At 39.9% G+C, this 26,031-nt stretch overlaps 1 protein-coding gene across 2 annotated transcripts; it reads left to right on the forward strand.

The window, feature by feature from the left end:
* The first annotated feature begins 795 nt into the window (after positions 1 to 795).
* On the forward strand, positions 796 to 25,451 carry SLC17A8 (solute carrier family 17 member 8). 2 transcript variants are annotated; one of them, XM_053978454.1, is made up of 12 exons: positions 796 to 911; positions 7,827 to 8,079; positions 10,191 to 10,309; positions 13,680 to 13,794; positions 14,264 to 14,351; positions 16,212 to 16,298; positions 17,224 to 17,363; positions 18,835 to 18,984; positions 21,487 to 21,619; positions 22,886 to 22,996; positions 24,340 to 24,467; positions 25,067 to 25,451. In XM_053978454.1, exons 1-12 carry the CDS (start codon positions 811 to 813, stop codon positions 25,403 to 25,405), a joined length of 1,764 nt encoding a protein of 587 aa, XP_053834429.1. In that variant the 5' UTR covers positions 796 to 810; the 3' UTR covers positions 25,406 to 25,451. The 2 variants fall into 2 exon arrangements, with proteins under 2 accessions (XP_053834429.1, XP_053834430.1); XM_053978455.1 differs by lacking the exon at positions 18,835 to 18,984 and having other exon boundaries at positions 811 to 911.
* Positions 25,452 to 26,031: the final 580 nt, after the last annotated feature.

Below are 26,031 nucleotides of genomic sequence, written 5' to 3' on the forward strand. Positions count from 1 at the left end.
GCAATGGATTCAATTTATGGCTGGTCTTTCATTGCTTATTCAAAGAGCATCGCACCAATGCCCCTCCGTGTCTGTCTGCCCAAGGGCCCAGCAACATCAATAATAAATGACCAGGCATGGGAAGGCAGCTTTGGGTTCAAACCAGCAAGTGTGTTGGGGCAGGGGGCATCCCCTGGGCGGAGGTACACGGTGAATGGGAACTGTAGCTTGCAATAATTCCCTCCCTGCAGAAGGGACTCGTAAATATTTAATAAACTTCTGGCCCTTGCCATAGATGAGGTCTTATTAGCGAACTGGAGCGGCTTGAGGACAGGTATTGTGTCTGTTACTATAGCACCACCTTGCACAGGATCTCGGTGTGAAAGAGGCAGGGGAGGGAGGGAAGGAGGGAGGGAGGGATGCACTGAGGATGAGCCCCAGCGAGCCACGCTGAGGTTTGCCTGTGGAGCAGGCAGCACGTCCTGCCCAGGGACGCTGGCCTGAGCAGCACCTGCAGCTCCCAGCTGCAGCCCCGGAGCCGCTGCCCCGCACAGGTACCGACCCAGCGCGCCAGAGCCGCTCCAAGCGCCTGCCAAGCCCTCAGTGCTTCAGGGGGGGCTTCACTCCACAGCTTTTCCCTTCTGGCTTTGCAAGATCTGACTTTATTTTTTTTAATTATTATTTTTTACCTGCTCCTTTCTTGAGCAACTGGTTGTTGTTGCAGAGGTCACCGAAGGGACTGGTGGAGGCTCCCGGCTCTGGCATTGGGAAATATGACAGCAGAAGTGAATGCTCGTTAACATAAGGGATTTACTGAAGAAGAAAGACAAAATGCCTTTCAAAGGGCTTGGTTCACTGAAAGAAAGATTTTTTAACCCAGGAAAGGAAGAGGTGAAGAACACCATTAGTGACTCGCTGGGGAATCTGAGAAGGTAAAACCCAACAGAAAATTCCCAGACAGGTCCATTGATTCAATTTATTAAGAGAAATGCAGTATAGAAAAAATGTATAAACATAAAACAGAATATTGAGTTGCAAAATTAACATCAGAGTACAGAGAGTGAGACAGCTTGCTGTAAGACAGAAGATGTAAAAGGAGCATTTACAACAGCATATGACTGTAGATCAGAGAATATTTATATTAAACGAGAAAGGTGAAAATAAATTATGAAATAATGTTCTTATATTGAAAAAAGCTTGAAGAACTGTTTAATTAAAAAAACCTTTAAATAATTAAATGTGACTAATTCTGTGGTTTAGCTTGCATGAGAAAAAGCAATAATTTAATGGGAATTAACACTCTCAGTGATGCCACTCTTGAAATTAGACTTCATGCTCCTAAATTACAGGTCTGGGTTTTTTTAAAGCTTGTTCCAAATCAGTAAGAGAAAATGTATTCAATAGAGATGTGCATGTGTGAGTTTACTGACACTAGCAAATTAGAGAGCGAATAAGGAGAAGCAGCTGTTTGCTATCAAAAGCAGAAAAAAAGATTTAAGATTTTCATCTTAACCTGATGGTTTTATGAAGAAAAAAGAAATGGAGGATTCTTATTTTTAGAGAAATGAAAATATGATGTAAGAAATTACCAGTTTCATAAAGGGAAAGATATTTCTCCTTTAAATAGAAGATTATTTCTGTTTGTAATGGCTACTGACAACACTTATTTGTGTAATCAATAGATGAGAGCCAGAGGGGTTAGTGGCATTTCTTCCATGCTTGATGTTGTGTTTTAAATCTTTGTGTGGATCAGGCCAACATTTTAACTGAAGGTCTTTCTAGTGACTGAATTGTATTTGCTTTCATATCCACCCCTTTGCCTTCTATTGGAATGCTATTTTGAGTCAAGAAACAGTTCTTGGTATATCTAACCAAGCCTTTGATAACAAGAAAATTTAGAAGAATTTACACATATTATACTAGATTTATTCAGTTTCTTTATCATGTGAACAGAGTATCTGTGTTCTACACAGTTCCTACTTAACTTTTTCTAATTTACAGTGTTACAGATGAAGCCTGATGTTTTGCTTTTTTTTTACTTTTACAATGCTCTACAGTAATTCCAGGAAATCTGTTTATCTCTTAGAACATTGATTCAAGTCATTTATTTAATGATAAATTCTCTTTCCTGTGGGCTCTGCTGATCAATTTACCAAATACCTGTAAGGTTTGTATCAAGTGAATATGTGAAGTGGCAGGTACACTGGGCTCACTTCAGATTATCCAGATTGCTCTCCTCATGTAGTCATGTATTAAAGCTGTCATGCTAGATCCTACACAGTTAATAGTAGAGGCAGCCAACTTCAGCAACACTGCACCTGAATCAAATTAATCCAAATATCACTTGAGATGCAAGAAAGTTTGTTGAACTTAATTATTTTCTGTTTTAAACATAGGTGTCTCAGAGCCTTCCTTAGATGTACCAATCAGCAGAGGAAATAATCCTAACTATAAATTTTTTTACTATGTCTGGAGTCAGATCTAAGTAAGAATTGCTGCAACTTGAGCAGTCCTGTAGGAAATATGCAGTCATATTTGAAAGTTTCCATAAATGATTTTAAAATAAATAAATTTTTAAAACATGCATGTTTTTAATATGAACTTTATTCTCTACAGCTTAGTCTACAAATGAGAGCCTGCACTTGTGCTTTTATATGGTGGTACATATACCTGTATACCAGCTGCAACCTTGACTTTGCTCTTCATCCAATCCAATTGTCTTTAATGTGGTGAAAATCAGCAAAGAATTTGGTTTCTCTTCTAGCATTCATCATAATTTGATGAATTTTTAGAATGCACATTCTTGATTAGACCTCCAATTGTGACTTCACTGACTGTGATGTGTTGATGTCAAAACTGCCAAAGTGGGTAGAAAACCACGTTTTAGCTTTGGTAAATATGACTGGTCTGTGCTTTCCTGCCACATTTCCTCTGTCTTGCAAACAAGAGAGCAGACCCAGAAGGGGGTGCCTGGCAAGAGCAGCTGCTCCATAGCAATTATCCACAGTCCAGCTCAAGTGCTAAAGCACAAGCATCATAAAGCAGCTTACTGCCTCCTCACAGGTGTGCTTATTTGGTGGGTGCTGTGAGCAGTCACCTCTGCTCACAGGAGGTGACTTTAGGGTGTCTGGATCCCGCAAGGGAGGCTGGGGGGACTGAACTGAGAGACTCAAGATCCATCCTTTCCTTAGGCTGTTGGCAGCTGTTTAATTTGTGAGATCTTAGAAGATGTTTTAGAAAATGTTGTAAATGCTTTGTATAATTTTTTTTTTATGCAAAAGTGGTTTTTTTTCTTGATTAATTTTATACAGTGGGGCAGTAAAAAAATATTAGAGAATTCAAGGCTTGGGTGAATGAATATCAGAGTTGTGGCTCTGTCATCATTATGTTTCTCAGAAAAGAAAGATTTCATGCAGATCTTCTTGACAGACACAAACACTTTGGTCCTTCTGTGAACTTACTGCAGTCAAGGAAAATGGCAAAGACTGAAGTAAGATCTTAGGCTCTGCCTACTTCAAGAATGTCAGGATTTCAGGATCAGCTAATGGCAACTGTGGGCTTCCTGAAGAAGTGGGAAGTGTCTAAGTGGGTTTACAGCCCAGTATTGTCACTTCTAATGTAAAAAACATATGGGCTATGCCACATGGCTGCTGTATGAAGTGTAGCCCTGATAGGCGTAGTTCTGACTGCTGTAGATGTCCCTTGGTGAATTAGCCTGAATTGCTTGAAGCTGGGTGATAGACACTTGCAGTGGACAGGGCTCCTCTGACTGTGCTGGATCATGGAATTATTCCTCTCAGATTTTCCCTTTGTGCAAAAACAGGGGGAGCTTGGTGCCTCCCAGACCATGCAGTGCTGTGAACGCAGCGTGGGGTGTGCAGACCCAGCTGATGCATGAGTTGTGCCTTTGTAGCTCTGTTAGTGCCAGGGCTCAGTGCACTCATGCAGCGCTGCACAGCAGCGCCCCAGGGACAAACATCCCTGCAGCGCTCCACCACTGCACTGGGGAGAGACTGCCCTGCAGCCCGGGAGTGCAGCACCTGGGACATGCAGTCCCTCGGTGTCTGGGCCTTGTTGTGGGTTTCATGGAAATACCATGCAGAAACCAGCAACAGAGGTCCCATGCCCTGAATAACTCGAGAGAGTTTGGATATTTGTGCTGGGATTTGTGCTGGGTACCAATGCATCAAATACAGGATTTATTATGGAAAATTATCACCTGGACAAATCCCTGAAGAATTAATAAGATCTTAGGAGGTTGTGTCTGCTTTTGGATTAATGATATTTTTTGATAATTACTGTATGGGTTTCTGAAGTTAGGCAGGGATCATTGTAGTTACTGGATTTGTAGGTGTGAGCTTTGAACACTGTATATGATTGTGCTCCAGCTGCCTGTGAACATCTGGTGAAATCCATTCTAGAATGTATTTTAACACAATGGATATTAACATTTGCCTGTTACTATAGAATCAATGAGTTTTTAATAAAATGAAATTAAATTCAAGTACACCTAATTTATCATTTAAAGAAAGAACTAATTCCTCTGCTAAAACTCCCTTAAATACAGAGTGCTGAATGTATATGTGCTCTAGGGATTTTATTTATTACTGATGGGGATTTTCTTTCATGCTTTCAAAACTCTGTATATGCCAGAGTAGGCATTCAATAAAAAAAGAGAAATTTTGCATTGAGTTATTATGACATTTGAGCGCAGAATATGGATGCATATTCAAATAACCTAGCCCTTCTTACTTGCCAAGTGTTGTACATTTGCTGGGAAAAGGAAAAACAGATCTAAGGAGTGAACATTTGCTGTGCAGGAAAATGCATGCCTGCATCTCCTGCATGAGGCTGATAATTAGAGGAGAGCACTGGCCCTGAAGCAGTTTTCTTCTAAGTCATTGGTCTACAACTAGTAAAAATTTTCACCGACACTATGAAAATATATGGATCAATTGGAAGATAAATTTCTCATAATTTTATGGAGTTGCCATATTTTCATTATGTACCTGTTCAATAAAATAAAACCAAAGAACCAGTGCAGACACTGGCTATGTGAATGTCTGCACTGCTCTAATACCTGTGTGTTTGGACTGCTACTGAAAAATAGTTTTCCCCAAGACAAACCCAGTACAGAGGCATTGAAATTAATTTCTGGGAGTAGGAAATGAACTGTGTGGATTTAGGATGGTGGATCAGTCCTCAACTTGCTTCTTTTTCTTAGTCAAATACAACAGCAGAATAATTAATTTCTCTGCAGAGACAATATTGGTCCACGGTGCTAGTCCTAGGTCACCACTTTTAGCACTGAATTTGGAGCAGAAGGATGTTTTCATGCCTATCTGAATTGACAGCCAGCTGAAAACATCCAGATGTTTTGGCTTTGCATGAAGTGTCTAATCTTTGCCAGCTGCCCAAATTAATGCACCCCCTAAAGTCTAATGTCTCTCTTATAAATAGAGCCTGGTAATATTTGGAAAATTGTTAATTGATTTAATTCCATCAATATCTTATATGCGGTTAGAGGAAGAAAAATTATTTCTTTTGGCTTGTTAATAACACTTTGGAGATGACAACAGTTCTAAAAAATTCAATTGTTTTTTTACTTCCTGAGGTCTTTATTTTGGTATCTCATTCTGTTTACACTTACCTCTATTAACACATAGAGCATAGAATATATGGTGTCTTCTTTTTCAAGTGCCTGACTGAATTAGTCTCCGTACTCCCATTTCATTAACAAATGCTGTTTCCCTGCAGGTGAATCATAAGATCTCAATCACCCCCAATAACACCACGGTAACATCACATTTTCTGTGTTACCTTGCTTGAATGGAAAGTCTTTGCTCCAGTCTGACAATGAGCTAAGGATCTAACTTTGCAGTGAGCACTGGTTTGAGAAAGGAATTAAATAAAACAATCCCAGGAGTTCCCTTTTGGCCCAAAATACTGTGATTCTAGTGTTTCTTGAAAACATGAGCTGATGGACTGTACCGTGTTTATTTTCTTTTTGCTAAGACTATGGCTGAAATAATGGGTTTATATTGTGATGTAAAAAGGAATAATATAGTAAATGATGCTCCAGTTAGCTCTAGAGCCTAAAAATGATGAGATTTTTAAGTGGAACATGTGCAAACTGTCTAGTGCAGAGTACTATCTAAAGCAACTGGGAAAAGTGGTGATTTAACCAGCACTGTCCCAAAAAAGCCAACCCAGTCAGATGTAGCCCATCCATGTATGCTCTGTCAGTATTTGTTTAAGTTGATTTTCATACTGAAAACTGATGTTTCAAATACATATCAAATATATACATTAGGTTTCAAATACACTCAGCCAGATGTGTGGAAGAAGGAAATAAGTTATTTCTTATCAGAAAAGAGTGAATGAAATAATCTCATCATTTTACATGGCAAGCTGGGCTTCCTTTAGGTTAATTAACTGTTCATATTTTCACAGTACTCCATGGCAGGCACAAAAAGAGCTGGATCCTGAGCTCATTGCTTCAGGGTGATGCCAACACTGAAAGGCTGCTGATCAAGGCCTCTCTTAGTAAAAGCTTAACCTTAAGCTCATGGTTAGTGTTCAGTGGGTTAGTAACGTATTCACAGCTAGCCATGTCCTTAAGTGTTTCAGCCTGTCAGAAAAACCATAATCTGCATTTTAAAATAGACCTGGAAAGGTAATGTTAGAAAAAGAATTATTTAGCTCTGGGCTGGTGGGTGTGTCTAGTTCTCTCTTACCTCACCTTTCCTGCCACAGACTTTGCCTGGTCCTGCAGCACGACGTTAATAGCCCTCATCAGACTGAGAGACCAAATTAAATTTTAATTGCACCTATCATGCAATTCCAGATTGCATGGAAGTGCCATTTTATTTAATATGAATATCCCGGGTAGATTGCCTGTAGGAAAAGGAAAGGCTGGATATGGAAAGCCTGAGGAGCTGCACTCCTGTGTTAGATGGTAGCTGATGGCCAGCGTCTCACAGGCTGATAGAACTGAGTGTCATTTGCTCCCATTCAAGCCCCATCCCTGGCATCTTCCCTCCTAATTCTTCCCAACTGCACTGCAGTTGCCACACCAAATTTGATCCCAGGCAAAGCCATTTCAGCCTCTGCTGATGAGGAATGGTGGATTTACTGCCCAGAAAGCCCCTGTCTGCCTTCAGATCTCATTTCATAGTATTTTACACAAAGGGCGACACGTTCCACAATAGGAGTTGCAGGGGTTCATTTTGGAGCAAATGAAGTCCTTGTAGTGGCAGGATATTTCAGAGAAGAGGGAACATGTGACTTCAGATGCCTCCAGGCAGAGAAGGTCTGGGCCTGTCTCTTTTGTGTCTTTAATAAGGGAATCTAATGCCAGAAAGGTTTCTCCTATGCTGTACAGCCCTGATTTTTGTCTCACAGGAGAAAACAAATTCTAGGAAGTTTGGGGCTCAGCGAAACCATGCTTTGTGTTGTATTTGTATTTTTTCTTGAAACATGCTGGCAGCTCTGCTTAGTAGATCTAGTTAGAAATTAGTTAATTTAATTTAAATGTAAATTTTCCAAAAAATCAATGGAATTTATCACAACAGACCTCCAGTTAGATGCTCAAGAATAGCCTGTGAACATTGTTGCAGCTGGCTGTCTGGCTAGATGGCTCAGATGTGCAACCTTCAGAAGTCATTCAGGAAAAACTGTAGTCTCTGCTAACCTTTCACAGCCTGTCCAGCATTAACTCACCTCACTACCAGGAGACAAGCACCTCACAACAGCAGTGACCAGAGCATCGAACTGTCCATCCACGTTTCAGCAAATCTTACTGAGACGAAAGGCCACCTTCATTTTTTCTTCCCTCATCTGTTTAGGAAGATCGATGGCACCAACGTGGAGGAGGAGCCCCTTGAGCTGACGGCGGAGGGGCGGCCCGTGGCGGCGAGCGGCCGCCGGCCCGCGCTGTGCGAGTGCTACTGCTGCGGCCTGCCCAAGCGCTACATCATCGCCATCATGAGCGGCCTGGGCTTCTGCATCTCCTTCGGCATCAGGTGCAACCTGGGCGTGGCCATCGTGGAGATGGTCAACAACAGCACTGTCTATGTCGATGGAAAGCCAGAGCTGCAGGTGAGAAAACATCTTCCTTCCACTGCTCTCAGCAGATCCTATTGCGAAATCACCCAAATGCCACATAGCAAAGCCCTGTGTATACACAGATTAAAAAAACAGAAGGAGGGAGATGCACCAGTCTTGATACACATAGATGTGCAGGCACTTAATTCCTATTTATGTGATGAAGTCACATAAAAATCTTCAAGAGCTGAGGATTTGCAGTGTCATGGAGAGGATAAGTACCAGAAATGTGAACTGAATTAGTTTGCATGTCTCCCGGGTCCCTGATCTGTCACCTGTAGACAGATTTTGCCGTGGTCGCAGAGTCTTTTGCTCTTTACTCTCTCTTAGGGAAATGTGCTCTGATGCTGCTGCAGAAGGAATTATCAATTATTTTATGTAGGGCTGCAGCTACTACATTCATATCAGTGGATAATTTTCATGATCTTAAAGCAGTCACTGGCAATAAGGCATCAGGTTTTCAACAACATAGATTGTTGTCTGGAGCTATTAAGAGCTAGGTGCCAAGCTATTTTCAAATTTGCAGTGGATGACATGTGGTCCACTGCAGATCCAACACAGCTTTATCAATGCACCCCAGCAGGTTCAATCCATACCTTAGCATTCCCCATCCTCCCTCAGTATTTGGCTGTGATGTCAAGTGTCTCTTTATGGGTTTTATGAACTTGAATCTCTACATTTGCTCTACTTGTTGACTTATTTTTGGTTATATTTTGAATGTTTTTGGCCTAATAAATTCATAGGAATCTTGACTCTTGAATGAAATGCTGTGCAAATATTCACCAGCTTTTCTCTTACATCATTTAACTTTTGGTAAAGAAGAGTGCAGAAAATGTCTATCGTAAATTTCCAATGTTAAAAGTGTGCCTGTATCCATAACTCATGATCATAGGAGCCATGCTTAGACTTCCTGCTGAATTTGTATTTATTCAGTCTAATCCTTGCTCCCCATGGTGCTGCTGGGACTTCCAGGTTCTGTCCTTAAGCAAGAGAAAGTATGTGCCTGCATAGGTTGGGAAGCTCAGAAAAGGTAATTTCAGAAAATGCAAGTAAATTTCTTCCACAAATCTAAAGTCATAGTGTTTGGGCATGAGCATCTCCTGAATAAGGAGGAACCTTCTTCCATATCTCATGGTTTCTGCCTGCAGAAATTAACACTACCTAGAAACTCAACTGGAAATTGCTAGCATAAAGTTAGGTGTTTAAACAGAAGTGCTTCAGCACAGGAAAGTGGGACACATTAAAATGCGTATTGTTGGGGAGGGATTAAAATGCGTATTGTTGGGGAGGGAAACCCTTCAGCCTTCTGTAAACATGTCTGGCTAATTTAATGCCATCTGGCTGTAGGTCAAACAATGAGCTGTTTTTCAGTTTGCTTCTTCGTGAGCAAAAAATCAATGTAGTGGGAAAACCTGTTTTTCTTTTAACATGCAGAAAGTAATATCAAAAAAAGAGATGTTAATGCTTATCACTACAGTAGCCAGTTCTCTGTGGTGTTTTAGTGACAACTGGCTACACTGGCCTCACTTGTAACAAAAGATAAACTAGTCACTGGCTAGTGTTACCTGGTTTTATTCTCAGATTGCTTTGTCTTCAGATGTTCTCCTTGCCCCCAACTTTTTTCTGCTCCATGCCATTTAATGCTGACAGTGGATGATCAGAGTTGGGCCCTGACAGGGAGAACCGTGAACAAATCTGACCATGAAGCAAATTAACTCAAAGGACTTAAACAACCTTGATAATCTTGGGAAAATGGATATGTACATTGAAAGGTCCTTCTTATAACTCTGAGCGGTCTTGAAAGCAAAGGCTTCAAGTTTAAGGAGCCTAGGGGGAAGCAGTGGCAAGTGGCAAAGTTGAAGGTCCAACATTAGCTACTTTATGGCTGAAACCTTTCCCACTCCTAAGAGCAAAAGCAGTAATCTCACAAGGGTATTGAACATCCTTTTGCCTTAACTGGGGGCTTTCAAGCCCAGCAATCCTGAGCAGCCAGTGTAAAGAGGCTTGATTTGGAGCACAGGGTGACTTCTATGTGACTTCTAAGCAGCAGTTATCTTACAATGAGTATGCTTTATCTTGCAGCATGTGTCCCATTTCCTTTACAGACAGCCCAATTCAACTGGGATCCAGAGACTGTAGGACTCATTCATGGCTCTTTTTTCTGGGGTTACATTGTGACACAAATTCCAGGAGGGTTCATCTCAAACAAATTGGCTGCTAACAGGTAAGAAAACAACAAGCAAATGAATTAAACTTTAGAGCCCGACCACTGTTTTATGCTACGTAAATGGGAATTACTAAAATAGCAAATTAATGTTTCAGAAATGCACATCTGAAGCTGAAAATTCAGTATTTATCAAGAATTATTATTAATAATAATTAATCATTAATAATAATGAAACAAAAATTATTTCAGAGGACAAGACTTCCACTATGGGTCTGTTGCTGATTTTTTCAATTTAACTTGTTCATCTCAAATATTTACACATTTCTTCTCTAAACAATGCTTTCTGGAGAGTTCAAGGAAAATCAGACCTAATGCTTCCAATGATGGTTGAAACATTTGTCTTTAAGAAGTTGTCTTAGTGCTTTTTACCTCAACTTAACACCAAACAATAGTTTTCCAGCAGTGTTTGGTCTTCCTCCTCTAACAGTCCACAGTTCCTGTGGACTGAAGCTGGGAATAAAGGAATTACAGAATTATTTATGATATGAAGTCACCAATCTATCCTCATGCACACATATATCCTTGCCAAGGCTGGATACAGTACTGACTTTAATTAAGATTGCATAAAACTTCTAATAGAGCCTTCTGATTTCTGCTTGGTGAAGTCTGAGAATCTGTACAGGCTTTTTTTTTTATGATCAATGCGTTTGTCAGCCAATTTTTATTATTTTGTTTTTTAAATCAACTGCTTTTGAAAATGTGAATAAGAAAAACTAGCTAATTTTGTCAATGTTAACTTTGATTTTGGACTTTACTGCAAAAGGTCTTCAGAACTTTGAATATTCTCACAAGGGCGAGGGAGGTTGTCTGATGACAGCTGGTTGTGAATGAGCTTATGAGATGTGCATATTAAGGGTACTTGGGATCTACAGATTAAAAAAAAAAAAAATAAAAGATGGCTGGTACTAACTTTGTCCTCTGCAAACAAGATGTGACTTATCTACAAATAGTGTCAGAATTGGAAAGGATCTTTAAGACCAGTTTTATGTTGTACTTTGCCCCAGTTCAAAGTACTTTGCTTTCTGCATTCTGCAAAGTGCTGTAGGGGTTACAAGACCGCCTGGATGTTCTTCCCGCCCATATCTCCTTCTGGAAATTTCTCCAGAACAGAGTCATCCCACAGAATTGCCCAGACTGTTGAGTCCCACTCTCTTCTGTCCACAACCAGAAGTTACTCAGAGTTTGGCTTGCGCTGCTTCTTCAGCACTGTTCTCATTCAATTATTCATTTCTTTACCACATAACAGTGCCTAGGCAGAATATTTTCCTGTCTGCCGAGTAAGCCAAGAAAATTAGCTAAGCTTAATCATTTCTCCAGCCTTTCTAGTCTTGCCACCAGCTTTTGCAGCAGAAGGGCTCCAAAACACAGATGTGCACACTGTTGGCTGAATAATTCAGCATATTATTAGTTTAGCTTGTGCTTCCTTAATTTACTTGCAAACCATAAAATAACTACATTTACACCATAACTTGATTTGTTCTGTCAGCAGAGTGTTTCCTTAAGCACAGGCTGTGCACAAGCACAGAAAGCTCTGCATTTATCCCCATGAGAGTTTCCAACTCAATCTAATGCTATACTACAACATTACATTATGGACTTGACCATCATAACTGGGTTTAGGTGTAGAATTTGCTGAGGAACAAAAATAGCTCAAGAGCTGAGCTCAAAGAGAATTTCTATTTGCAGTAATAGGATTCACTAAGTCCATGTTTTTTCTTTATTCCTTGTTTACCCAACCAATTTCAGCTTAGGTAGGTTCACCAGTGGTGCCAAGTTTCAGTTTCAGAGGGGTTATTTGCTAAGACACAGGGCAGGAAAACAGGGGCTGTGTGGCCAATGAACCTACCAGCCCTAGAAAGAGGAAAAACTTTCTTTTGTCCCAACTGCACTCTGGAAATGAGATTCTATGCTAATACTGATCTAGGCAAAGGCTTCTTTGCCACTTGTTTAAACTGTGCAACCTTGAACATATGTATGGATGACCCACCCCAGGCACTTCTGTAATGCATATAATTATCCATAATAGTGTGGGATTCAAATAGATCTCATAATGGCTGAAAATATTGAGTGCTTTATGGGTTTGCACCAAATCCCTCTAACACTATGTAATTTACTCAATACATTCACCCAAATTGATGTAGATCTGCATTCCACCAAAAAGTTAATTACTGACACCATCCCTTTAACTTGCTGCTTATCCTCAAACACACACCTAAGTGTGATTTCAGAATTGCTTGGTGGATGCATGAAACATGAGGCGCCTCTTGATATCAGTTTTCAGTAGGAGCACCCTGCTGGGCAGAGGAGTCTGTAGCTGAAGAAGACTGTCTTGATCCAAAAGTGGCACCTGTCCAGGAATCGTGGTAGTGAGGACAGAAGACTATGTGAATGAATTGAAAAAACCTGGAATATTTCTTGTCAAAGTGGAGACAAACTTTTTTGGGATAAATGGCAATGAATGGATGAAAAGATGCTGTCTCTGTGGAAACAATACTCAACCCTTTAAATAGTAGCAGAAGTGACTGGCTCTAACTCAGTATAAATGATGCATTTACAACCTAGGCGTATTAAGAGTTGGCATTAAAAGAAGTAGCAGAGATTGGAAACTCGGTCTTTAGCGATAGCTGTTTGGATAATTAAACATGTTCTCTTTGTTACAGTTTCTTCTTTCACATGGTTATTAATTCACATGATTTGCTGCAGTTCCCTGAGTCAATAGTGTTATGATAACAGACCTGATATTTCTATTAGTGGTAAGAAAGCAAAAGGCAGAAGTCATTTCTTCAGGGATCACCACAGTGAGATAATACTTATTTCTCAGTTAAATGCTTATTTGGCTTTTAAAGCAGTCTCCTAAATGTCAAGATATGACTGTGGGCTTTGTATTCTAATTCATATTTTCAGACTGTTTTCTATATAAATCAGTTCCTTTGTCACTTCTCTAAGTGACAAAGGAACTGATTTATATAGAAGCCTGCTCAGCTTCTTTGCTTTTGTGCTCATCTGTTTAGCGCTTTCTTGTCACTCAGATAATGAGCTCTCTAGACATGGGTTGTTGCTGTTGTCAAGAGGTGTAGAGAATTTAGATAAACAGTGTTGCTCTCTGACTGTAAATTTTTCATGCTATAACACAACCGTTAATCCTACTGTGAATAAGACCACACACAAAAATGAAGTCATATATATTTCCTGTGAACAAGTTTTCAGAGACTGAAATGCAAACAATTTAAATACTTATTAAAAGAAAAAAAAAATAGTAACAATGTATTTTAAAATAAGTTTATAAATATTTATAAAGTTGAACATGAAAATACTTCTGAAGAATAGATAATAATTGTATTCCCTTTCATGCTACTTTTCTCCATAGGGTATTTGGTGCAGCTATCTTTCTAACATCTACACTGAACATGATCATCCCTTCTGCAGCAAGAGTGCATTATGGCTGTGTGATGTTTGTGAGAATTCTTCAAGGTTTGGTGGAGGTAGGAGCACACACGATTTTGGTCCTTTCAAACTGAGTTTGATTTTGAGATTTGGTTCTAGAAGCTGTAAGATCTCTTTCTATCAGGGTTTCTGATCAATATACGATTTTACTTGCTGCTCATTTTGAGTTGATAATTTTTAATTATCCTGATTGATATTTCTAAGTTTACTTAAAGAAAAATATATGTTTCTGGTGCTGCAGTTTGAGTTATTTTAGTTTTCTTGTGCCATCAACTGCATATACTAAACAGTGTTTTTACCTCAGAACATATTACTGTTCAGGTAATAGGTAATTCAGATTAATGTGACATCTTCATACTCAAACAATCGAGCTCTTCCAGACTTACCTTACCCTTCCTATATCATTCCATGGTGACAAACACCTAGGCAGTAGGAATAGCATCAGCAACTACTTCAAGTGGAATGCAGTGAAATCACAAATCATGTGATGTGTGAAATGTCTGCCAGGGCGTCACATACCCAGCCTGCCATGGGATGTGGAGTAAGTGGGCCCCGCCGCTGGAGAGAAGCAGGTTGGCTACCACTTCATTCTGTGGTGAGTTGATGGGCTTATATGGTTTATGTAAGCATGTATCCTTATGAGATTTATTTTATTAATTTCATTATTTGAAGGAGCTGCACAGACCCTCTGCCCTTTGCTACAATCACCTTGTACCCTTAGCTTAGGAGCTTGTGAGTCCTCTTTTGTTTAATATGCCATCATTTTATCATTTAAAGCCAACACTTAAAATGGCTCTCATAATAAACTAAAATGGGTCTAGAGGTTCACATGAGGGAAATTATATTGTTTTTTTTTATTTGCATCATCCTTAGGGATTCCATTTATTATGCATACTCAATGGATGCTCCTAAACAAGCACACATTTTAAAATTATCTGAAAAAGACTTCAGTACTTTAGGCTGGTTGCTCAATATACTGCAGTGGAGGTGATGTAACTTCTTGCCAGCAGCTGTCCTGCTTCATTCTGTTTTGAGTTATGATCAGACATATACTTTACTCTCTTCTCTGTGTTCCTTTCCAGTGCTGACAGCTGAAGATGAATGTCTGTAGGAGAAAATGTTCAGTAAAAATGTAAAAGTCACAGGAAAAAAATTCTGTCCATCAGCAGTAGAGTTGTATGGCTGGGGAAAATACAGCACTAAAAAACAAAATAAAGAATAAAAGGAAGAGCGAAGCAAGTGGAAAAAGCCCCATGTTTGTATATTATGGGAATTTTGTTTTTACTACAGATGGCTTCAGGTTTTAATTATTTAGGTGTTTTCACTTCCTGCAAAAGAAAACACCCAAAAAAAAGCCTCTCCATTCTCAATCTTCCCTCCTTGAAATTCCTAGCATGGGATCTCTAGAGAAAGATCCATCCTTCACCTTGACACCCATTTTAGTGGCTACAGATCACTGATCCTTTCACTTGAATGGTGCATAGGAGCAATGGAAAAATTAGGAAAATGCAGGTTAAGCAAGTTCCTGGGCTTTTTACCTACATTCTGGCCCAGGGCTTTTCTGTAGGAAATCTGTATGAAAAACTAATTACACGAAGATGAGGGAAAAGTTTTTCATTGCAGAGAAGTATTTGCTAATGAGTAGAGCATTAACAAATGTTTATTAACAAAACATGTATTACTCTCAAAACCATAAGTATCTCATTTCCTAGAATAATTCAGAGCAACATGTAAAGCCATTGGCACTGTCTTGCACTGAAACCTATTATCTAGATTGCACTTAAATACTCATTTCTTTCCACAAGACACTTAGAAATTTCACCAGTATTATGTATTTCCCAATCAGAAAACTTGGCGCAGACCACATTTTTATCCTCTTTTATCTCCCTGTCGACATTTGGCTATTTATTCCAGCTGTTTGTTTATGTTGCTGATATGAATTAAGCATGGTTACACAGACTCAGGGTTGGTTTGAGCACCCTCTCTGCTACCAGTGCTTGTGTGATGATGGGTCTAGGGCCATGACAAGAGCCTCTCAACATATCTGCACTCATCAGGATTCCTCCATGAAGCTTCTGAAACTTGGTCCATTATCTTGTCCAAAACTCACCTCACCCACCACAGTGCCAGGCGGGATTTCCCATTCAAGAGCACACATATAGCATGTGCTTCTGTAGTTGTCTGTCATCAGTTTTGGATTTGCAAATCCTACTATCCTACTTCCATACAGGGCACAACTCTGCAAAATGAGAGTGCAAAATGCATGAGGGGCCAGTTCTTCCTGTCACCCCACTCAAAATTTTGGAGCTTCCATGCCATTCTCCAAGTTCATAAAAAGTCAGTCAAACACATCCCTCCAGTTCCGCTCGCATGAGCACCTGTCTGGATCAGCTGCTCTGACAGCTGGGCACACCCACCACAGCTGGCATGTTTTACTGATCTGTTTTCTCTGCAGGGTCTTACGCAGGTGCAGTGGTGGCCATGCCCCTGGCAGGGGTGCTGGTGCAGTACATAGGATGGTCATCAGTCTTTTATATTTACGGTGAGTTGCCTAACATGAAGGACATCTGCCACTAGATCAGTACTGCCAGTCGTTTACTAAAACCTGTCTAACAAGGATGGATCAAAGTTGTTTTCATGAATGGAGAGGTTGCAAATGGGTGCTCCAATTTATTCCCTACTTATTGCAGATTCTGAGAGCTTTCATTTTGTAATCATCTGTTACAGAAGGTTGTAAAATTGCAATGACCAGGCTGCGGCCCATGGTCACCCAGTGACAGGATTGGATGCAGTTGCAAAGGTTCCTCTGCAGCACAAACACTTGTGTGGGACCTGCCCCAGAGTGCACACTAACAGCAAAAGTTACAGCAAATGCTGCTGACAGGGAGCCAAATGGACCTGAACACTTCTGCCCTGAGAAATCTTCCCCATGCTGTCCATCTTTAATAAAGCAGTGCCACTTTACAAAGCGGTCCCATGGGTATGGCCTTGTGGCTGATCTGTGGTGTCTCATTCTTCCCCTCACAGTGTGTGGCAGAGGTGGCTGCAACCAGCCTTGCACATCAGCAGCCTAGCTGAAGTGGGTTTTCTCTGTCTTCCCCAGAAATACAGGACACAGCACAAGATTTGCCATTGCCATCTTACAGTGAAGTAAGATGACATCCCTTCATGCAGATTGCCACCACTTTATGGTCCGTCTGCTTTTTTTTTTCCTAGGTTCTACAGAGAGTTTTCTTCCTGACTTTTCCTTGTCCTATGCATAATGTAATAAAAGTGACAAAATGCTGAAATACTTTGCAAGCAGACATACAATATACACAGTTAGTTGCCATATTTTGTTACTTCCCTGGGCATAATTTCTTTGCAGGTTTTGTTTAACTGGCACTTGAAACAAATTTCAAGGCTTGCAGATACTGAAGTGTAGCTTTATTGACCTTGAAAACAAGTTGCTTTTCCTGCCTCTTCAGGAACGTTTGGGATTGTTTGGTACGTGTTTTGGCTGCTTCATGCCTATGAGAGTCCTGCTGCGCATCCAACAATAACCAATGAAGAAAGGATATATATAGAAACAAGTATAGGAGAAGGAACCAGCCTAGCTAATGCAAGTGTAAGTAAAAAAAAAGGCTTTCCTTGTTGTCATTTGTGAGCACTTTGCAGAAGATGAGCATATGACTGGATGGATGCTGTTAGCAGAAATATGGGCTTTTCCTTTCAAGAAAAGTACAGAATCAGGCTCTTGCAGCTGGACCGATGAGTACAGGAAAACACATAATGCTGTTTAAGCTCTTGGCTTATGGAGCTTCTCTGATCTAGTGAGGGAAGGGAAGGGTTGGGAGGGGGAACCACACATTCTGGCCTCCTGCTCTTGAGTAACTGTCATGCTTGTTCTAAAAAATATTCATGGATTTGGCTAAATAAGAATCTGACTGCAGACACTAAATTATCCAGCTGCCTTTTGAATTCCTGTTAAGGATAATTGCAAATCTAATAGCTTAAGGACTGGGTTTCTGCCCTGCTCACTCACACAGTAGCTCAGGTTCTTTAAGACTTCTTATCCTCTCTCTGAGAAGATCCTGGAAACTTTGAGTTAAAACCTATTTTCCCATCAAACTTCCCTCCGCTCCCTTAGGCAAGTTTTTTTGACAGTAATGAAAAACAAAGGTGTTTCTTGTTTATTCTTAACTTTCAGTTTTGAACATTCTCGAACAAAATAACTCCAGGTCTTTCCTCTACATGTTTTGGGTAACAGCCTTGCTAGGAGTGTAAAATACCAGACTGTCTTTTTGGGCATGCATCTGAAATTTGGCTGATCAAGTCTTGGCTGGAGACACACACACACTTGTTCCAGGTTATGGATTTTCCTTGCAGTAAGATGGTTTTCCTGCAGAGAAAACTGGTACCAACCTCATGGGTGCACACACAACCACATACAGTGGCCCGTAGAGCACAATTAACAACTTTTTCAAAAAAAAAAAAAAAAAAAAAAAAGGAGAATATCAATGTATTGCCATAGCTATAGATTTCAGCTTCTGATTGGAATATTGGAGCATAATACTAATTGAAAATGCCAGAAAAGCAAGAAATCAGAAAAGCAAGATATTAAATTCTGTACCACAGGCCTTTTTTTTCTGAATTAAACTAATTAGGCTGAAGCAGGTATTTGCTTGTTGCTGTGCTACTGCATGTGTCTTAGCTTGGACAATACTTTTTTACCACTCCTTTCAATAGAATGTCTCAAACTGCATCATGCCAAAAATTGGGGAATGACACAAGGCTTTCTCTAGTTTTCTTTGATTCTTTAACTGATCCTGTTATCCCAACAGCAGGATTCCAGAAGACCTCATGTAATTTCAGTGAGCAGGGCAATAGTAGTGCAGTATCCACCTTAAGAATACTAACTGTTCTAAGAAAATTTCTCTACCTCTTTTCTGCCAGTAATTCAAGAGATATATTTCACTTGCACTTGAAGTGATCTACGATGTAAGTTGCATGCAATGTACCTAATAGGCTTGATAATAAAAGATACTGGTTCTTTATTTTGCCTCTCTCTACCCAATTTTGTGTGTTTTTCCCCCTAGAAATTTAATACTCCCTGGAAGAGATTTTTCACTTCAATGCCAGTTTATGCAATCATTGTGGCAAACTTCTGCAGAAGCTGGACCTTCTACTTGCTCCTTATAAGTCAGCCTGCTTACTTTGAAGAAGTCTTTGGATTTGCAATAAGCAAGGTAAATGTCTGAGAGTAAGCAGTGACCTAGGAGATGCAGCAGGGGAGCTTCAGGTTGAATATCAGGAAGAATTTCTTCACTGAAAGGGTAGTTAAATATTGGAATGGTATGCCCAGAGAGGAGGTGAACATCATACCTGGAGATGTTAAAAAATAACTGGGCATGGCACTTAGTGCTATGGTTTAGTTATTTGAGGAGAACCAGATAGACCTGGAATCATTACAGTAGATTATTCCCAGTATTTGGGATGACATACTTCTGCTGACCTGATAGAAATAAAAGTATGTGAGCATCAAATTATTAGAAAAAGGAAAGAAAGGAGAAGTTATTTTGGGAAATAGTTGATTAAAAGCCCTCACATATAATGAAAAACCACTAAGTAAATAACTAGAAATGTACATTTTGTCTACTGTTGACCGTTCAGCATTTAACCATTTAATTTCTTGATTTTTGTGACTTTTTATTAGCAATGAAGATCAAATTCTTTATAGGTTTATATTCTGTGCCACCACCATTTCATTAAAATCAGAATTGTTACACTTCCTCTTCAGAGCATGAATGAGGAATACAGAACAATTGTTTTAGAAAAATTTTAAAACTTTTTCATTTAGCATACATACTTGCTATGTGGTAATTATTTTCAAGCAAGTCTAAGGCTGATAACAAAGAAAATAATTATTTATCTATTCTGGGAGCACTGTGTGCCCAGGTTCTGCAAGAGAAGCAATGGTTGTGGCATGGTAGCAATGACAGTCTAAGTGGCCAAGTATGGCATGGAGATGAAGAGAGATATTAAGAAAAAGTACATCTCTTTATTCTGAGCTGCTTTTCATTAATGTTAGAGTTGCATCTCTGTGAACCTCACTAATTTAAAACCAGTGTAAAACCAACTGTCAATGTAACGAGGTTGCACACCACTGAAAGTAAACTCAAACTTCTCACTAAATTACTGCTTCAAAGAAAAGCTTCTAGAAGATGACATGCTGATCACTAAAACTCTGTCTCAGGGGTTGTACTGAATCTGATCCTATTTGACATCTTCATTAATGACCTGGATGATGCAGCAGAGTGTACCCTCAGCAGGTTTGGAGATGACAAAAAAGTAGGAGCAGTGGCTGCTACACTGCAGGGTTGTGCTGCTGTACAGAGAAGCCCTGGCAGGCTGGTGAAGCGGCTCACAGGAGCCTCATGGAGTCCAATAAGGGAAAGTGTACCCAGGTGCAGTTTCTGCACCTGGGGAGGAACAAGCCCATGCACCAGTACATGCTGGGATCTGCCCAGCTGGAAAGCAGCTTAGCAGAAAAGGACCCGGGAGTCCTCTGAACACCAGGCTGGACATGAGCCAGCAGTGTGTCCTTGCAGTAAAGACTCATGGTATCCTGGGCTGCATCATGCAAAGGCCACCAGGGAGAAGGAGGTGATCTTTCCCCTCTATGCAGCACTGGTGAGGGTGCACCTGAAGTACTGTGTCCAGTTCCAGGCTCCACAGTACAAGAGATATGTGGACATACTGGAGAGAGTCCAATGGAGTGCCATGAAGGAGTAGAAATATTTCTCCTATGAGAAAAGGCTGAGAGAGCTGGGACTGTTTAGCCTGGAGAAGAGAAGGCTCAGCAGGGTTCTCATCCATATGTACAAATATCTGAAGGAAGAGTGTAAAGAAGACTAAAATAGGGTCTTTTCAGTAGTGCTCTGAGCTGAACTTTGTGCTCAGCAGGCACAAACTGGAACATAGGAGATTCCTTCTGAACATGAGGAAACACTTTTTTACTAAAGGATGACTGCACACTGCCACAGGTTCCCCAGAATGGATGTGGAATTTCCTGGAGAAACTCAGAAGCTGTCTGGACACAGTTCTGGGCAACATTCTCTAGGCAGTCCAGCTTGAACAGAAGGAGGCTCCTTCCAACCTCAACCATTTTGGGATTCTGGGATTCTGTGAAAATGAAAAGAAGAACATCAGTTTGTAGGCTGTAATCCCACAAGAATAAATATAAATCCATGTTTTTACATATATTATTATTTAATTAATTTTAAAATTATTTCATGATGTCAGGTTTTATGCTGTATGGTCTTCAGTCCCTATGCAATGTGCAGGTACTTCCTTCCTTTACACAGAGGCAGGTAACAGGGATTGATTTGTTGTTCAGGAAGGAGGTCCTTGAGAACATGAATAACAAAAATATATAAACACAGTTGAAAGCCAAGATAGAGCACTCCAGTATCAGGACACATATGACAGGGCTTTGTGATGTCTATGATAGAATTTAATATGAACAGGATATTGCATGGCATTTCTAAGTTGAGATTCTCACTTGTGCTCTGATTTCTCCTCCTGGGCCACAAGGAGATCTTTCTTCCCTCACCCAGTTTTGAGCATCTGCTGTAATCAGATAAAGTGATTCAGGGGAAAAGAGGTGAAGAAACATTATGGTTCCTGTTCTCTTGCCCCTAAATCTTGAAGGAGAAATGGCAGTAAAGCTCGCATCTGTCTAATTGCAGGTTGGCCTTTTGTCAGCAGTTCCTCACATGGTCATGACAATCATCGTGCCCATTGGAGGGCAGCTAGCTGACTTCTTACGGAGTAGGAAGATCTTAACCACTACCACTGTAAGGAAGGTCATGAACTGTGGAGGTACTATTGGATTCTGAAAATATGACATTTCAATTGTGTGTTGCAGTCGATGCAAGTATCACAGTTTCATCCATGTTTAATTGTGACAAGAGACAATTTACTCAAGATTGCATTTATAGCTGGTTAATCTGAAGCATTAAATGGGGAGCTGATGCCTCATGACATAAATCCTTACTCATATGAGTATGCTTTAAAAAAGGGAGGAGACAAGAAGTTTGGTTAATAATTGAATGGGCATAGTATGATCAAATAGGCCTCATCCTGCAAACCCATACAGACAAAGTTAACCCTGTACCATGGTGCTGGAGACACCCTTTCCCAGTGGATACATTCTTGAAGTCACTGGCCATGTTCCCATTTGCTACTCCCAGCAGAGCCCACTGACAAGGCTGAAAGGGTTAGGGTGGGGGTAAAAAGTGAAGGATGAACAGAAAAATATTAACTCAGCACAAAATAATTTGTTTCCAATTCAGTCACTAAACTGAAAAATCAGTGACATGTAGGGTTGATATTGAATTAAAGAAAATATTTCAAGCCAGGCAGCCTGTGGAGTCGTTAGCTGCCCACTGCCAATTGCTGGCTTGCATTATTTATAGATGGCACAGGCTCCTAGAAATAGAGATGCCTACAGTCAGTGATACCACATAACTTGGCTATGCATCTTCAGAAAGGATGGTTAAATTGATTGTATGTTCAGGGCATATTAATAATGTCATTAAAACAAAACAAAACAAAACAGAAGGATTGCAATGTCACATATTAGAAAATACTAATTTCCAGTAATGGCAGAGACTGGAAGTTCCCTGTGATGGTCAGGGATGTCCTGTTGTGTTGTGTATGTAAAACACTCTTTTGTTCCATTTACCAAAAACATCTTGTATCACTACAACCATGAGAAATTAAAGGCAAGTGTTTTTCTTCTTTCACTCAAATGTTTGTGGGTTTGTGAATTTTTCTGCCCTTTGCACATACTCACTTTCTCAATTGTCTTCCTATATTGCTCAGTGAATACAGTGAATTAACTTCACCAACTGTTTGGGTCATGTATACAGCAGTGAATGAGGAGAAAAAAGGAATATATTCTCAAACAATAAATATACAAATATTTCTGCAAATGCACAAAGCTCCCACGTGTGTTCAAGAATAGCTAAAATATACAAAATAATTTTCTCTCATTTTAAGCTGCTACTCTGGATAGTGCTTATTAGTATTTTCATGGCAACTAGAATTTTAAATGTAATTCATTCTCATGTGTTTCATTGGAAGGCTTTGGGATGGAAGCAACCTTGCTTTTGGTGGTTGGTTATTCTCACACAAAAGGTGTGGCTATTTCCTTTCTGGTGTTAGCAGTAGGCTTCAGCGGCTTTGCAATTTCAGGTAAGAATTAATCTTAGTCTTGCTTTTATTAATGATAAAACTGATGTTATTATCCTCACTGTTCTTACTGTCATAATTTCCATTATTTTGTTTGCTCTTAATGTGGCAACTCATGGGGCGTTCGTTATTTCTTCCCATATCAGAACTAATTCACTTTGGTATCTATGAAACATGTTGCACACAATACCTGAAGCTTTGAAAAGAACTTGCTCTTTATTGATTCCAATTTACATCAGCTTTATGCTGTTATTTTCTAATATACTTTTACACTGTCAATCACCTTTTCATCCTATTTAACTGTATGCCTAAAAGGAAAGAGAGAGAGACAGAGAGGGAGAGAGAGAATATGCAGTGAATAGTTGCACAAAGACTATCAGTTGCAATCCTGTCCCCAACCCTAGCACCCAATTTCTGCTCTCTATGTCAGCCCTCCCTCTGTTGCATTCTACATCCAGCCCTTCTCCAGAAGTTATTTCTAACACTTTTATGGGTCTCACCCACGTTTTATAGTCTCAAGCTGCTTTGTGGCACCATCAGTACCAGCATCGCTGAAATAAACCTGCTTTGCTATGAAGATTAAAGATTTTCTTAAGATTGAAGATCTTCCAAGAAGACTGCCAAGAACATGGATCTATTGAACAAAATTGACCAGCAAAGTAACTGCTGGTCTTCAGTTATTTCAGGATTCTGCAGATGAGAAGTGGTTTTGCTGCTCAGTTACAAGGTCCTTGCATAGCTGGCAATTTCTATTGATCAACTTTTATAGCAGGATTTTTCCCAGGAGTCTATTTCTTACCTTATTTATTACCATGCACTTGGAATTAATCGTCACTTCTTGTGATCAACCACAGTTAATATGACTAATTTTCATTACCTAATGAATGATAGTTATCTGAGCTAATAATTAGCATTTGTTTTTATTTCTTAATAAAATATGTGCTCAGAAAACACACTACAGTAAGGATAATTGTTTTTCTTACTGGTTTATATTATATTTTTTATCAAGTTGTTAAACTGCTGTTAAACCACTCATGTGATTAAAACACAAATTAAAAACACTACTACATAAATAAAAAGATAGAAGATATTTCACTAATTTGAGGGATTGATTCCTTAATTAAAAATATTTGCCAAGTTCACTGTTCCAGTACGAGAAAATGGAAAGTACAGACACTTCAAACAGAGCCAAAGTAAACTTTATTTTCTATACAACATAATCTTCAGAGGTGCAGTAGGGAGGTTGCTAACCTTTTCAGTCTTCTTCAGCCAGAATGGCTGTAGAAAGCCCTGTTGGCCTGGTAGTGCAATGCTGTACAGTTGGCTGTTTCTCTCATTTTATGTAGGCTTCAATGTGAATCACTTGGACATAGCCCCTCGTTATGCCAGCATTCTGATGGGGATCTCCAACGGCGTGGGGACACTGTCGGGAATGGTGTGCCCACTCATTGTTGGTGCAATGACAAAACATAAGGTAACATTTCTCCATGTTTTCTAGGAAAAGGGTTATGTAATGCAACAAATTTAAGACATTTCAAAGATTCCTGGGGATGCCATTTCCTCATTGGTCTCTGCAGCTGCTTTTTGTTTGTCTTAAACATTTACTTTTTAAAAACCACCTTGGCCTAATTCTCAGCTATTATAACTAATTATCTGTGTAGGCAGATATTATTTAATACCACCTGAGCCCAAGTCTCTGCAGTATCTTCATACAACTGTGCTTGGAAAAACTCCATACCCCCATGGTAGAGTTTCTAAGCAAACATTGATTTACAATAATATTTATGTAGTTGATAGAGAAATCCCTGCATTTCCAACTCCACAAATATTTCACATGCAAGAGTGAAATTTTACTGTGAGAAAAAAACCAACAAAGAGACAAAGTTTTATTATATTTGCTGTAATTATATCTATTAAAAAAATCTTTGCAATGGTTCTCATAAGTTGTTCTATCTTCAGCATCAGGAATCAGTGATCACAGTCATTCTTCAATATGTGCTAATTCATGGCGTAATTCGGAAAGCGATATTTCTCATTACTGGCAACTTAATGAGACCTGCACCTTTCTTTCAGACCCGTGAAGAATGGCAGAACGTCTTTCTGATTGCAGCCCTGGTGCATTACAGTGGTGTGATATTCTACGCTATCTTTGCTTCCGGGGAGAAGCAGGAATGGGCTGATCCCGAAAACCTCAATGAAGAGAAATGTGGCATAATTGATCAGGATGAACTGGCCGAGGAAACAGAGATGAACAATGAAACTTTTGTAAGTCCAAAGAAAACGTATGGTGCTACCAGTCAAAATAGTGAAGTACAGAGAAGGGAATGGAGGAAGCAAAAGCAAGTAACTCAAGACATGGAGGAACAGACTTCTTACCATTATGAAAATGAAAATTTTCGAGATTTGTCTTAACACTTGAAACTGTAAGATTTGTATAGCAGCTACTCCCATGACTCCTGCCTAGCTGCCCCAAATCATCTGGTATTCACATTTATTGTCTTATTCAATTACATAACATCTGGCCACATGGCTAGATTTGAGGGGTGACAGTTCCCTCCCAATGGTGTGTAAGAAGGCTAACAACAACAGGACTGGGATAAGTGATCCTAAATCCTCTCCCAGCCATTACATGACCTTGGGAGAGCTTCTGTGCCAGTTAGATGACCAGTCCTGGCAGGTCATGCTTGATGCAAGCTGTAGAACTTACTGTAGGAGCAAGGAGTTCCCTCAGCATGTCATCTGAATGGAGAAAGGACAAGTGATACCACATGGTGGATCCACGGTGATCTGTGTAATCCCTGGGTCTCCAGTGGTGTCACAGTCTGTAGTGAGCAGCCCTGCTTTGCCTTTTTAGGATTCCTGTAGAGTGGCATTTGAACTGCTTAATCCATGTCAAATCACAAGCTCATGCTGAAAGATCAGAGCAGAGGGAAAAGCAGATTTATGACAGTAGGCTGTAATTAATTACTAATAGTCACTCAACAAAGGGAAGAGGAACATGTGGCAGAGGTGGCACAGGATTGCTTCAACAGTTCCTA

This window comes from Vidua macroura, chromosome 5 (assembly GCF_024509145.1).
Source record: "Vidua macroura isolate BioBank_ID:100142 chromosome 5, ASM2450914v1, whole genome shotgun sequence".
NCBI lineage: Eukaryota > Metazoa > Chordata > Aves > Passeriformes > Viduidae > Vidua > Vidua macroura.